Genomic DNA, 14,763 nt, shown 5'->3' on the forward strand with positions numbered 1-14,763 from the left:
CTCATGGTGTACTCTTTATTTATTTATTTAATTTTTCCCCAGTATTTTATTTACTGAATCGATGATTCAGGCTTTGGACCAGTAGGGGAAGTATCCCTGGGTAGGCACCAGTTGTAGCTAAAGCAGGTGGGTAGATGTAATACCCAATGGTGGGCAGAGATCCCAGCCTTGATGAGAGTGCCTGGGAGAGCTCTCAATTAGATGTGCTGAGGTTTTGTCTGGATGAAGGGTAGGAGCTACCTCAGGTCCCCCACCAGGCCAGCTGGAAAGCTATCCACCTCCCAGCTTCACCCGTGTCCCAGTGTTCTGGCTATTCAGATCAGACAGGCAGTTATTTTCATCTGTAGAAATGTTGATGTTCCAAGTAGAGAGGAATTGTGACTGCCTGTCATGCAAGCCTGAATCGGGGGAATGCTCCTCCCATGGGGATGCAATCACCCTGATTTGTTCCAGGAAGGCTGTCTATAGGTGCATCAATGCTGCATTCCTTTGGGAGAAGCCCCAACTCTGTCTTCAGTGGCATAGCAGGGGGAACAAGGATCCCTTCTCTAAGACCCTTCACAATACCAGAGGCTGCCTGCCTGTTTGGTAGAGGTGCAAACTTTCCCCACTCTGCCCAGCATGGCAATTGTCTCTGCAATAGGAAACTTCCCACCAGTGAAAAGATCTGGGACTCAAGGCCTGCCGTTCAGATTCTTTTGTTCCACAGGGTATTACCTTGATGTGATGTTCTTCCCCTTCCTCTACAAATGAGACTTCCTGAGAGCCAGACTACAGTGCTCTTCTGGGTCTAGCCACCCAGTGGGCCTACCAGACTCTGGGCTGGTGGTGGGGAATGTCTGCAAGGGATCCAGTGCTGTTACCTGTCTTCAAGACTCCCAGCAGTGAATACCAGCACCATCTCTGACAGAAGTGGGAGGGGAGTGATGTAAACTCTCCAAGATTCCTTGGTTGTAGATAGGCTTAGAGTGCTGACTTTCTCAAATGCTGGTTATAATTATAGTGAACTTATCACGTGGACAGACGCAGGACTTCTGGTTAGCCAGGGTGTTGTAAGCAGTGGTGATAGCTGAGAATATGCAGCCGTTTTCTCCTTCCTGGGTGCAGTGCTATTCTGCCTAGAGGTGAGTTTTTTGCCTGTCTCACAGAGTAGGCTGCAGCCTGCCACTTCTTTCAAAAGTTCTGTGGATTCTTTTAGTTTTCCTGTTCAGTTCCTGCATTCGTTCCTGGAGAAAAAAAATTTATAATGTGAATCTCTACATGCTATTCTGTCCTTCCAGGTGGGAGAGGCATGCTAACACTGACTCCAACCTGTTGTCTTGTGGGGAAAGAAAGCAATTTATTTTTTGTTTTTTTTTTTTAATGGATTTGCTAGGTTTAGTAACCCAGAGGTCATTGGGAACCTTGGCGAAAGTTATTTCAGTGGAGCAGTAGGAAGGAAGCCAGTTGCAGTGTCTTTGTTGAGCAGCAGAGGGGAGGTGAGGAAGTGGAGAGAGCAGCTGTGGTAGCTGAAGGGTGCTAGGACAGAGGGAGCATGATAAAGCCATAAGTAAGGTGTGGTAGAAGGGAAAGAGCCAGGACAGAGGGGAGAGAAAGCAGGATCCTCAAGGACCAAAGAGGCAGTGGGTCCCACAGTCAGGTGCGGGGATTCAACAGAAACAGAAGGAGGGACATTTCTCACTCTGACCCTGGAAAGAAGGAAGAAACTGCGTGCGAGTTCAGACAAGTCCGTTGGCGGGGGCTGGGATGCTTGCATCTTCCTTGTTAAAAAAGGAAGTGCAGGTTCAAAACATTTAGAGACAGAAGGTGGGTAGACAAATCTCCACCTTCAGACTGGTAGGCTTCTCCAGAAGCCATCAGAAAGGAAGATGTGAAAATCCCCAGCACTCATCCCAGAATCACTAAGTGGCACCTGTCCTGGGCCAAAGTCCCAGGACAGACCTCATTGTTCCTCTGTGGGAATACCTCCCCAAGAGGGCATCCTGGATTTCCCCCTTGCAACCCAGGTCAGAAGTTTCATCGTCAAGGCTGTTTCATTTTTTTTTTTCCTGTCTAACAGCTCTGACTACCACCCAACCTTGAGGCACAGTGAAGACATCGGTGGCCACTCCAATAATAGCAGGTAGGTGACTTGTTCAGTCTGAGATGCTGGGGACATATTTCTAATGGAAGAGATCTGGAAACTTCAGCCTCCTCTGAGGCCCCTGAGAACTGGGGTGATGAAGTGTAGAACCTTAGAGCTAAAGACAACTAAGTCTTCACCTAGACAGTGCTGCACAAAAGAATTTTCTGCAATAATAGAAATGTCCTAGATCTGCCCTGCCCAGTATGGTAGCCACTAGTCACACATGGCTACGGAGCACTTGAAATGTGACTAGTGTGACTGCGGATCTCAATTTTTATTTTATTTTATTTTATTTTTTCTTTATTGAGACAGGGTCTCACTCCAATGCCCAGGCTGGAGTGCTGTGGCATGATCTTGGCTCATTGCAACCTCGACCTACAGGTCTAGGTGATTCTCCCACCTCAGCCTCCCAAGTAGCTGCAGCTACAGGCACGTGCCGCTACACTCAGCTAATTTTTTGTTGTTTTTTTTGTTTGTTTGTTTTGTTTTTGTTTTTGTTTTTGTAAAGACAGGGTTTCGTCATGTTGCCCAGGCTGGTCTCAAACTCCTGGGCTCAAGTGACTCGCCCACCTCGACCTCTCAAAGTGCTGGGATTACAGGTGTGGGCCACCTTGCCTGGCCTTTATTTTAATTAATTTTAATTTAAATAGCTACACGTGGCTAGTAGCTACCATGCTGAACAGAATAGACTTAGAAGAAGCTCCCATTTTCCAAAGGCACACACCAAGGCCCAGAAAGAATGACTTCTCCAAGCAGGATTAGAAGCCAGGTTTTTGTTTTGTTTTTGTTTGAGACAGGGTTTTGCTCTGTCGCCCAGGCTGGAATGCAATGGCACAGTCTCGGCTCACTGCAACCTCTGCCTCCCGAGTTCAAGCAATTCTTATGCCTCAGGCTCTGGAGTAGCTAGGATTACAGGCATGCGCTATCACGCCTGGCTAATTTTTGCATTTTTAGTAGAGGTGGGGTTTCACCATGTTGGCCAGGCTGGTCTGTAACTCCTGGCCTCGAGTGATCCATTCACCTCAGCCTCCCAAAGTGCTGGGATTACAGGCATGAGCCACCACACCAGAAGCCAGTTTTTTAATTCACTCCACCCTACATATAACCGCAGTGATCTCCATGGAAATGAAATTGACCTAAGGAGCATGAAGAAGGAGGCTGACTGGGAAATGTCAAATCTGGGCTCCCCTCTCTACATCCTTTGTATCTGACTTTCTGGGACACAGGGAGGTACCTAATGGAGCTCAGAAACTTTAGGCTGGGATCCTGCTCCTTATTACAGTGAACAAGAGATAGGATTTGAGAGCAGATTTTTAGAAGTTTTTTAAACTGAAAACCTAGTTCAGCTGTGTCACTTTAGGTATGTTGCTTAACCCCTCAGAGTCTTCATTTCCTCATCCAGAAAGTGCCTGCTTCATGAGGTTATCCTGAGGATTAATTGATATAAATTCTGGAAAGCACTTTGCCCAGAAGCTAGAACCTGGTAGACACTCAACATTACAGCTAGTATGACAATTAATATCCAGGTCAAAGTAAATTAGATGTCATCAAAGTCAGCCTTGAAAGCAGACCCACTGCCCACTGCTTTCCCTTGATTGGGGATGTAGTGAGAGAGGCAGCATGTTATCAGTGAATAAACTATTCCAGTAATAATGATCACAACAATAAAGGTTAACATTGTTCTTTATGTATGTTTTATGTGATTTACAAGCGATCCCTCATTTCATCCTCACCACAACCCCATGAGTTGGATTCTGTATTGGCCCCATTTTACAGATGAGTAAACTGAGACTCAGAAAGGAAAAGTCACTTGCCCAGAATTGCTCAGCTAGCTCTGGTCTCATCTGCCTCTCTCCGTATGTAATAAGCCTTTATCTGGTTTTAGCGTCAACTGGCCAGGTGGCATTGCATTCTTCCCCAGCTTGGGAAAGAGAGGTGACGAAGACTAAGAAACATTTGCTGAACAGCTGGACTCAAAGATTCTTTCTTTGGGGTAGGCAGGCAGTTTAAGTGCGTCTGCCACAGGCATTGAGTCCCCTGTGCCCCGGGATGCACGGAGCAAGAGATAGGGTAAGGAGTAATGGAGGGGATTGAGGTGTTGTTCACTGGGGTGGGCACTTGGGAGAGAGCAGAATTAGTGTTCATGGCTCTGCCTGGATTAATTCATTCATTTGTAATCAATAGCAAATTGATAAAATACATTCTTAGGGTCACTTAACATTGTTTTTAAAAATGCATTTGGACTTGGGTGGAATCTTCCCTTTTACCAAAAGGCTTTCTTTCCAAATTAGAGGGTCTTGGCTCCAAGGGTGGTAAGCTGCTGCAGAGTTGGTGTCCTCAGACCCAATGCCAAGTGTATGAACCAAGAAAGAATATCAATACCCAGAGATGGACTTGTGGTCAGAGCAGGTGGTTGGGGAGTGAGGGGAAAGACGAGAGGCAGGAGTGGGGCCGAGAAGTAGAGGCATCAGGTCCAGGGAGGAACGCCACCAGACTCACCAGAAGCTTTAGTCCATCTCTGTCGTTTTAATGCACTGCTCCCTTTGACATGTGAAAGACATTGAAGAGCTATAGTACTGCCGATGGTATGATGGGGAAGCCTGAGGCAGCTGGAGTGCCAGGAGACTCAGACAAGGCAGCTGAAGGAGCCAGGGGCTCTGAGATACAGCAAAGATGAAAGAAATCCATGCAATCCTGGGCAAGCCATTTCCTTTGTCTGGGCTTCAGTTTCCCCATCTGTAAAATGGAAAGACTAGCTAGAAAACCCCTCAGGTCCCTTCCCAATATAAACTCTACGAGTCTATGACATGACTATGCATCCGAGAGCTGACCTGGGAACTAATTATTCAAAGTTATCAAAATCACCCGCACCCTCAGGAGCTCCACCCCTGAATTTCATTGAGCAATCTAATCTACCACTCACTTCCTCCACTGTGTTCTCACTACCACCTCCCTTTCATAGGTCACAGCTGCCCTTCTGGAGGTGTCCTGAAGGTGAAAAGCCCAGCATCCCGGTAAGTCTTGGAACACCCACCCTTCCCACCAGCTAGAATGTTTCTGTTCTCTGTTTCCCTTGATACCCAGCCTACATTTATCCCAAGCATCTCTCCCCACCCTTGGTGGGCCCCTCACCCTCACCCCTTGGCCTCTTCATTTTCTCCCTTTGGGGCTCTCCATCCCCAAAGGAAGAACTTCTGTTCCTCCTCCCTCACAACCCTCTCCAACCACTCAGGGCCACTTGCTGCCAATGCTCCTCCCTTGGCCTGGCTGCCTTCCAAGACTCAGCCAGCCCTCCTGGCCTGGGCTAGGACTGGGTCTGAGGATGGGCCGAACGCTGTTCGCTTCCCACTTCCCAACACTAAATGCAAATATTTGTGGATTATATTTATAGAGAGAAAGAATACTGGAACTGTACTAAAATGACTGTTTTGTTGTTAAAAAGATTGCTTTAGATGTTTGAGATCTTGTAAATGTCTCTCGTTCTATAGCATTTTCATGTAATAAATTAGAATTCATGCCATCATCTATGGAGTTTCCAAACTACCATGAGTCACTAAGGGGCTGGCATTTTCCCTAAGTCAAGGAAGCCCCCTTTTTATCCTGGAAAATATGACTGTGTGGTCAGCCGGACCCAGCCAGTTCAAGGGTGTTTGGTTTATCATCCCTGTAAGAACTGTTTCTTTCATTCTGGGCCAAAGAAACAGCAAAAGAAAACAATGCATAAAACATCAAAGAATGTGAGTGGACCATATACAGGTTGATTTAATGATATTTCAAGAATTTAGCTTTGCCGGGCGCGGTGGCTTACGCCTGTAATCTCAGCACTTTGGGAGGCTAAGGTGGGCGGATCACCTGAGGTCAGGAGTTCGAGACCAGCCCAACCAACATAGTGAAACCCCGTCTCTACTAAAATACAAAAATTAGCTGGGTGCAGTGGCAGGCGCCTGTAATCTCAGCTACTTGGGAAGCTGAGGCAGGAGACTCACTTGAACCCGGGAGGCGGAGGTTGCAGTAAGCCGAGATCACACCATTGCACTCCAGCCTGGCAACAGAGCGAGACTGCATCAAAAAAAAAAAAAAAAAGAAAGAAAAAAAAGAACTTAGCTTACAAACATGTTTAATAGATGAGGTGCACTTTTTTTAAGAGGAAGGGCTATAGACTACAAATAATACAAGTGTAGTCCTTTACACCTCACTGGAACAGTGGTTTCACCACTTCTCCACCCTGTGATCGCAGGCTGGTTACTGAGCCTCCCTGTTAGGTCAGCTGATCCTCCTTGTGCCTCAGTCTTCTAGAAACAGGGCCTAATTGTATCTATTTGTAATGAGCCATGGAGATCATGTACCTGTGAGGCACAAAGCAGACCTCAGATGTGTCATCTCCTTCCCATAGTTTGTCCCTCTAACTGCCAAGTCATCCTCTGTAGAGATTGGTAAACTAAAAAACAACACCAACAACAAACACCGCTCTCCCTACCCTAGGAGCTGGAGGTCACTGGCCTGACCTGGTTCTCCTTGCTGAGTTCTCTACCTTCTGTCCTGACTTGCATGCTCTCCCTCTGGAACCTGAAGTTGACCCATAATGCCTGGGAGCATGAGCTCACCCATACGCCTCCAGCCCACCCCCAGCACAGCTGAGCACTGGATTATCCACAGTGAGGATTTACCTGTGAAACATGCTCTGCCACTGCTGCCTGTGCTGACATGGCAGTTTCTGCAGCAGCCCCAGTCCTGGCTTCTCACAGCCAATATTCATACATACAAGGCCCTGCTCTCTAAGAGCACAAGCTCTCTGCACCCAATATGCCCTGCATCTACTCTCAAAGATGGGTCTTCGGTTGGGTCATTTGTTCCCTTAAGAGCATCTGTAATCATCTGCTCCCAGAAGTGATCCACCCTTGATCTCTTGACTTCATTGGACATACCCTGGGCCTCTGAGCAAACTTGCTCTCAACCATGGGACTGCGGAGCTGGTGACTTCTTTCAGGTCTTGCTGACCATACTGGTCCAGCAAGCTGTATTCCCAGCCCTCTCAATACCTCCCCAGCCTTCTGGCCAGGCAGGACCAGAAATGAGGGATTGCTTGTAAAATTACGTAAGACATACATAAAGTACAATGTTAACTTTTTTTTTTTTTTTTTTTTGAGATGGAGTCTCCTCTGTCGCCCAGGCTGGAGTGCAGTGGTGCCATCTCGGCTCACTGCAAGCTTCGCTTCCTGGGTTCACGCCTTTCTCCTGCCTCAGCCTCCCGAGTAGCTGGGACCACAGGCGCCTGCCACCACACCCAGCTAATTTTTTGTATTTTTAGTAGACACGGGGTTTCACTGCGTTAGCCAGGATGGTCTCGATCTCCTGACCTCATGATCCGCCCGTCTCGGCCTCCCAAAGTGCTGGGAGCCACCGCGCCCGGCCCAAATGTTAACTTTTATTGTTGTGATCTAGTATAGTGCATTACAACTGATTGAATCTTCTCCATCAGTTGCCTTGGCATGCTGGGAAAGCAATGTATCTGGCCCCTAACTCTTAAAAGAGAAACTAAAAACTTGTCAGGAAGGTGATGGCTAAGAATTCCATCACTCTTGGGGGAAAAGTGGCATTATTTTTCCAGTTTTACTTAATCTTCTTCAGCTTTCTTCTTTGCTACATATGATTGATGACAACAGAGACTTCCTTTCTGCTAAAAAGAAATCCTCCCTGGGACTTTTGTTGTTATTGTTGTAATATTTGTATTTGCTTTGCAAGGCTGTGTACCCTTTGATTAATCTTTTTTTTTTAAATTGAGACATAAGTCACATACCACAAAAGTCACCCATTTAAAGATTTTAGCATTTAGTTTTAAATTCTACAACAATTGCCACTAATTCCAGAACACTTTTATCACTCAAAAGAAAAACTCCGTAGTCATTAACATTCCTCTCCCAGCTCGCCTTGACCCTGGAAACCACCAATCTACTTTCTGTCTCTACCAATTCTACCCATTTGCCTATTTTGATCATTTCACATATATGGAATCACACAATAAGAAAACTTTTGTGTCTGCCTTTTTTCACCTAGACTAACATTTTCAAGGTTCATCCATGTTGTATTGTGTATCAGTACCTCATTCCTTCTCATGGCTGCATAATATTCTGTTGTACATAATACAGTCATAGGTTGCTTAACAATGCAGATGCATTCTGAGAAATATGTCATGTGAACATCGTAGAGTATACGATGTTATAGCCTACTACACACATGGGCTATATGGTAAAGAGTACCGCTCCTAGGCTACAAACCTACTCAGCATGTTACTGTACTAAATACTGTAGGTAATTATAACACAATGGTATTTGTATATATAAACATAGGAAAAGAACACTAAAAATACTGTATTATAATCTTATGGGACCACTGTGGTATTTGTGATGTGTCATTGACCAAAAAGTCTCTCAGTTGCTCATGACTGTTCTTCAGTTTGTCTGTCCGTTCATCAGTTGATGGATATTTGGTTTGTTTCCACTTTTTGGCCTTAATGATGAATGCCGCTATGAACATTAGCTTTCAATTATTTTGGGTGTATACCTAGGTTGGGGTTTGCTTGTTCATGTGGTAACTCTATGTTTAACTTTTTGAGCAACTGCTAAACTGTTTTCCAAAGCAGCTGCACCATCTTACATTCCCACCTGCAATGCGGGAGAGTTCTGACTTTTCTCCTTCCTCATTCACATTGTTCTTGGGCACCTTTTTCTGAGTGTGCCCAGCCTGGTGAGTGTGAAGTGGGTTCTGGGACCTTTAACTTCCTGGTTTTTCTCTGACACTGGGTTCCATTTTGGGGGTAGGTTACAAACTTGGACCTGGTTGGTGGTAGGATGGTCATCCCTTACTCTAAGGCAATGGCCGGAGGGTGATCTATTTTGTGGTTCAAAAAGAAGCTAATTAGGGAGCTGGATTGCTTTAGTTGACTTCTTTGAGAAACTGGGATTTTTTTTTTTTTTTTTTTTTTTTTTTGAGGCAGAGTCTCGCTCTGTTGCCCAGGCTGGAGTGCAGTGATGTGATTTCGGCTCACTGCAACCTCCACCTCCTGGGTTCAAGCAATTCTTGTGCTTGAATAATAATAATATTAAAAATATTATTATTTTTAATATGCTTTTCCAAACTACACAGACATTCCCAAAGCAGGTCTCCTTTTACCCAAAAGAGAAACGCTGGGCCTTACTAATTAACTGAAGATTCTGCTAGCTCGAGCCTTCCAAAACTCCATGCCACAATTGTTCAAACCATTTTCCAGAATACGTCTTTTAAAATAACTTTTAGAAAATTGAACAAAGGGATTCATGTCTCAGCTTTATAGTCAAACCATGATCTTTTCTGAGGGTACAGCCCATTTGGAGTTCCTGCTTAATCCCCTGATTAAAAACTGAATGGGGCTGAGTGCAGTGGCTCATGCCTATATTCCGAGCACTTTGGGAGACAGAGGCAGGAGAATTACTTGAGGTCAGGAGTTTAAGACCATCCTGAGCAACATAACAAGACCCCATCTCTAAGACAAAAAAAAAAGAACTGAGTGACATCTCACATCTCACATTTCTGAACATTAAACCCAGCCTTGATAGCCAAAGATGCTCGCCGCTGAAGGATCCAGGTAGTATTGAGTGTTCTGTGGGGATTATCCAAAGAGAACTTTCTACAAAGTTTTAGGTGATGGTGATGCTAAAAGAAATGCTAAGAATTTCTCTCTTATATTAAAGAGAACTATGGTCCTTTCATAAAATGTACCATTTATCACCAAATTTATCTCATAACCTAAGAGCTACCACTTACAAATTTGAAGGGAAAAATTACTTCAGTGTAATACTCAAGCCAACACAAAGAATCCTATCCCAGTTTCTTGGGTGGATGGGCAAGAATATGGGGAATTTATTATGCAGTAACCTTCATCTCTCTTCTATAGGTCAGGATTTAAGTTTACCTCAAAAATGGAAGATTTTAACATGGAAAGTGACAGCTTTGAAGATTTCTTGAAAGGTGAAGATTTTAGTAATTACAGTTACAGCTCTGACCTGCCCCCTTTTCTACTAGATGCCGCCCCATGTGAACCAGAATCCCTGGAAATCAACAAGTATTTTGTGGTCATTATCTATGTCCTGGTATTCCTGCTGAGCCTGCTGGGAAACTCCCTCGTGATGCTGGTCATCTTATACAGCAGGGTCGGCCGCTCTGTCACTGATGTCTACCTGCTGAACCTGGCCTTGGCCGACCTACTCTTTGCCCTGACCTTGCCCATCTGGGCCGCCTCCAAGGTGACTGGCTGGATTTTTGGCACATTCCTGTGCAAGGTGGTCTCACTCCTGAAGGAAGTCAACTTCTATAGTGGCATCCTGCTACTGGCCTGCATCAGTGTGGACCGTTACCTGGCCATTGTCCATGCCACACGCACACTGACCCAGAAGCGCTACTTGGTCAAGTTCATATGTCTCAGCATCTGGGGTCTGTCCTTGCTCCTGGCCCTGCCTGTCTTAATTTTCCGAAAGACCATCTACCCACCCTATGTTAGCCCAGTCTGCTATGAGGACATGGGCAACAATACAGCAAACTGGCGGATGCTGTTACGGATCCTGCCCCAGTCCTTTGGCTTCATCGTGCCGCTGCTGATCATGCTGTTCTGCTACGGATTCACCCTGCGTACGCTGTTTAAGGCCCATATGGGGCAGAAGCACCGGGCCATGCGGGTCATCTTTGCTGTCGTCCTCATCTTCCTGCTTTGCTGGCTGCCCTACAACCTAGTCCTGCTGGCAGACACCCTCATGAGGACCTGGGTGATCCAGGAGACCTGTGAGCGTCGCAATGACATCGACCGGGCTCTGGAGGCCACCGAGATTCTGGGCATCCTTCACAGCTGCCTCAACCCCCTCATCTATGCCTTCATTGGCCAGAAGTTTCGCCATGGACTCCTCAAGATTCTAGCTATACATGGCTTGATCAGCAAGGACTCCCTGCCCAAAGACAGCAGGCCTTCCTTTGTTGGCTCTTCTTCAGGGCACACTTCCACTACTCTCTAAGACCTCCTGCCTAAGTGCAGCCCCGTGGGGTTCCTCCCTTCTCTTCACAGTCACATTCCAAGCCTCATGTCCACTGGTTCTTCTTGGTCTCAGTGTCAGTGCAGCCCCCATTGTGGTCACAGGAAGCAGAGGAGGCCACGTTCTTACTAGTTTCCCTTGCATGGTTTAGAAAGCTTGCCCTGGTGCCTCACCCCTTGCCATAATTACTATGTCACTTGCTGGAGCTCTGTCCATGCTGCCCCTGAGCCCATGGCACTCTGTGTTCTAAGAAGTGAAAATCTACACTCCAGTGAGACAGCTCTGCCTACTCATTAGGATGGCTAGTATCAAAAGAAAGAAAATTAGGCTGGCCAACAGGGTGAAACCCTGTCTCTACTAAAAATACAAAAAAAAAAAAAAAAAAAATTAGCTGGGCGTGGTGGTGAGTGCCTGTAATCACAGCTACTTGGGAGGCTGAGGAGGGAGAATCGCTTGAACCCGGGAGGCAGAGGTTGCAGTGAGCCGAGATCGTGCCCCTGCACTCCAGCCTGAGCGACAGTGAGACTCTGTCTCAGTCCATGAAGATGTAGAGGAGAAACTGGAACTCTCGAGCGTTGCTGGGGGGGAATGTAAAATGGTGTGACCACTGCAGAAGACAGTATGGCAGCTTTCCTCAAAACTTCGGACATAGAATTAACACATGATCCTGCAGTTCCACTTATAGGAATTGACCCACAAGAATTGAAAGCAGGGACTTGAACCCATATTTGTACACCAATATTCATAGCAGCTTATTCACAAGACCCAAAAGGCAGAAGCAACCCAAATGTTCATCAATGAATGAATGAATGGCTAAGCAAAATGTGATATGTACATAACGAAGTATCCTTCAGCCTGAAAGAGGAATGAAGTACTCATATATGTTACAACGCGGATGAACCTTGAAAACTTTATGCTAAGTGAAATAAGCCAGACATCAACAGATAAATAGTTTATGATTCCACTTACATGAGGTACTGAAAGTGAACAAATTTACAGAGACAGAAAGCAGAACAGTGGCTACCAGGAACTGAGGGGAGGGGAGCATGGGGAGTGATGGTTTAATGGGCACAGTGTTTATGTTTAGGATGTTGAAAAAGTTCTGAAGATAAACAGTAGTGATAGTTGTATAGCAATGTGACTTAATGCCACTAAATTGACACTTAAAAATGGTTAAAATGGTCAATTTTGTTATGTATATTTTATATCAATTAAAAAAAAAAACCTGAGCCCCAAAAAGTACTTTAATCACCAAGGCTGATTAAACCAAGGCTGAAACCAAGGCTGGAACCAAGGCTGGAACCACCTGCCTATATTTTTTGTTAAATGATTTCATTCAATATCTTTTTTTTAATAAACCATTTTTACTTGGGTGTTTATATTACTGCTTCCAAATTGCTACAGAGCGGTGGGGCAAGGGTGAGTGGAGGTCTTGGGTGAGAGTCTTTACAAGAAGTAAATCTCTTTGTTATTTGCTGTGTCGTAGAGAAAAGGATGGAATAGAGGTGGAGCCCAGCCTTGCCATCCCCTCACCCCCAACCCAAGCTTCCTGCTGTAGACCACGCATCATGGAAAGAAATGTGTTTGGGATGCTCTAGGGCATCTCATGTCCTTGGGTGAGGCAGTAGTCAGGAGTGTCAGGGGTGAGACAGAGTTAGAAGGTGCAGAGGGTTGAGTAAGTTCACCAAATCCCCCTGATCAGGTAGCAGGAAGGCAGAGAGCTCTCCCAGCTCAACCAGCAGCACCCACTGTGAGTGCCCTACCCTCTTCCCTCTCTCCCACCCAAACACACCCATCATTCCAGGTTTGACAGGACAGCCCGAATGCAGAATGGGGAAGTGGTTTATAATCTGTCATTAAGAGAAAACAAAAGATTCGAATCATGCCTCCAACAGCATGGAGTGCTGACTGTTCGGAGAGTAGGGGGTTACAGCAGAGACCAAGACAGACAGTGCCTTGCCCTTGGGGAGTTCACATTCCTAGGGCTTGTCTCTGCAGGGTCTTTGTGGAGGAGCTCTGGGTCTGAGCAGCCTGAGAAGGAAGGAAGGAGGCAAGAGGAACTGAAAGTCTGCAGTTCCCAAACAACCCGCTTCAGGTTAACAACTAAATCTAGGAGAAAACAGGGAGGCAGGAGCACACCTCTGAGCCGGAGGGCTTGAGGGGCAGAGAACTTCCACTTAAAAGCCACAGAAGTGCCTTTCCTATTGCATTCAGCAACAACAATCCTTTCTTTCCTGCTCATTCTATGCTGGGCACTTGCTAAACTCAGGACCAAGCATGACTCAACTGCTCTGGCTGAGTCTTCGGAACAGCTTCTGATTCAGTAGCAAGGAAATGCAGGGGAACGTGTATTTACCAAAGACCTGACTTGCCAGGGAAACCAATGGTGCTCTGCCTGGACAAGGCTGATGGACCAGGTGGCTCCCTGAGACGACTCCCAGAGGGAGGAGGTCAAATTACGCCTCACTCTGATTTCAGGACTCTGCTCTTTCCTCTAACAAGGACTGGAGGAAACATGGTTCTCCAAGGATAATAAAAGGATACCGTCGGCCTAGGAAAATGAGGCAGAGATTAAATTACGCTTACATGAACTCTGTTATTCATCTCTATCTCCTCTCTCTCTCTCTCTCTGTCTCTCTCTGACTCTCTCCCTCTCTCTCTTTCAGACTCTTTCTCATAAGAACAGTCTTGGCACAAATAATTTACCAAACACGCCATCCCTAGGACAGGTGAATCTGGGGATTGCCTTTGAGTTGTTGACTTCTTTCTTCCCTCTGATGTTTCTGAGCCTGAGTCCCAAGGTCTCAGGGTCTAGCACCTTTCTGCCTGATCTGCCTGCTCAGTCTGTCAAAGAGGCCTGAAGATCCCCCATTTCCATACATAAATGAGGAAACTGAGGCTTTACCAAAGCAACCTGGCCAAAATCTCATGGCTAGACAGTAGTGGAGCTGAAATAAGATTCCTAGTCAGTTCATTTTTTACCCAATATTTCACTTTTCGGTTCGAGCACCTGACAGACAAGATGGAAAATTACATGTAGATATGACCTTTTCAGACCATTTCACTCACACGGGTAAGACCAGTCTACATTTTCTGCACCTGCACTCATCTGTGCCTGGAGCTGGGGTTGCTGGAGTCTCAGTCATCGAGGCCCAGCGGAGGCTCAGGGGCACAGGTGTGGGAGCAGCTTCAGGCTGGGTTCTCCTATTCTCAGCTGGCAGGCAGCACAGTTAAAGACACAATCGTGGCCAGGCACAGTTGGTCACACCTGTAATCCCAGCACTTTGGGAGGCCGAGGAGAGCAGATCACCTGAGGTCAGGAGTTCGAGACCAACCTGACCAACATGGTGAAACTCAGTCTCTAACTAAAAACACAAAAATTAGTTAGGTGTGGTGGTGGGCACCTGTAATCACAGCTACATGGGAGGCTGAGGCAGGAGAATCACTTGAAGCTGGGAGGCGGAGGTTGCAGTGAGCTGAGATCACGCCGTTGCATTCCAGCATGGGCAACAAGAGTGAAACTCCATCTCATAAATAAATAAATAAAGATGCAATCAGACCCCAACACAAAATTCAGAGACA

General features: G+C 46.1%; 1 protein-coding gene across 1 annotated transcript; it reads left to right on the forward strand.

Moving 5' to 3' along the window:
* Window positions 1-1,795: 1,795 nt before the first annotated feature.
* Window positions 1,796-12,560, forward strand: CXCR2 (C-X-C motif chemokine receptor 2). The gene is made up of 3 exons (XM_054479010.1): window positions 1,796-2,122; window positions 5,088-5,139; window positions 10,056-12,560. Exon 3 carries the CDS (start codon window positions 10,081-10,083, stop codon window positions 11,161-11,163), a length of 1,083 nt encoding a protein of 360 aa, XP_054334985.1. The 5' UTR covers window positions 1,796-2,122; window positions 5,088-5,139; window positions 10,056-10,080; the 3' UTR covers window positions 11,164-12,560.
* The last annotated feature ends 2,203 nt before the right edge of the window (window positions 12,561-14,763 follow it).

Source organism: Pongo pygmaeus, chromosome 11 (assembly GCF_028885625.2).
Source record: "Pongo pygmaeus isolate AG05252 chromosome 11, NHGRI_mPonPyg2-v2.0_pri, whole genome shotgun sequence".
Taxonomy (NCBI): Eukaryota; Metazoa; Chordata; class Mammalia; order Primates; family Hominidae; genus Pongo; species Pongo pygmaeus.

Excerpts from the sequence above, each read along its gene's own strand:
- CXCR2 (XM_054479010.1), top strand. The coding sequence starts at position 10,081 with ATGGAAGATTTTAACATGGAAAGTGACAGCTTTGAAGATTTCTTGAAA.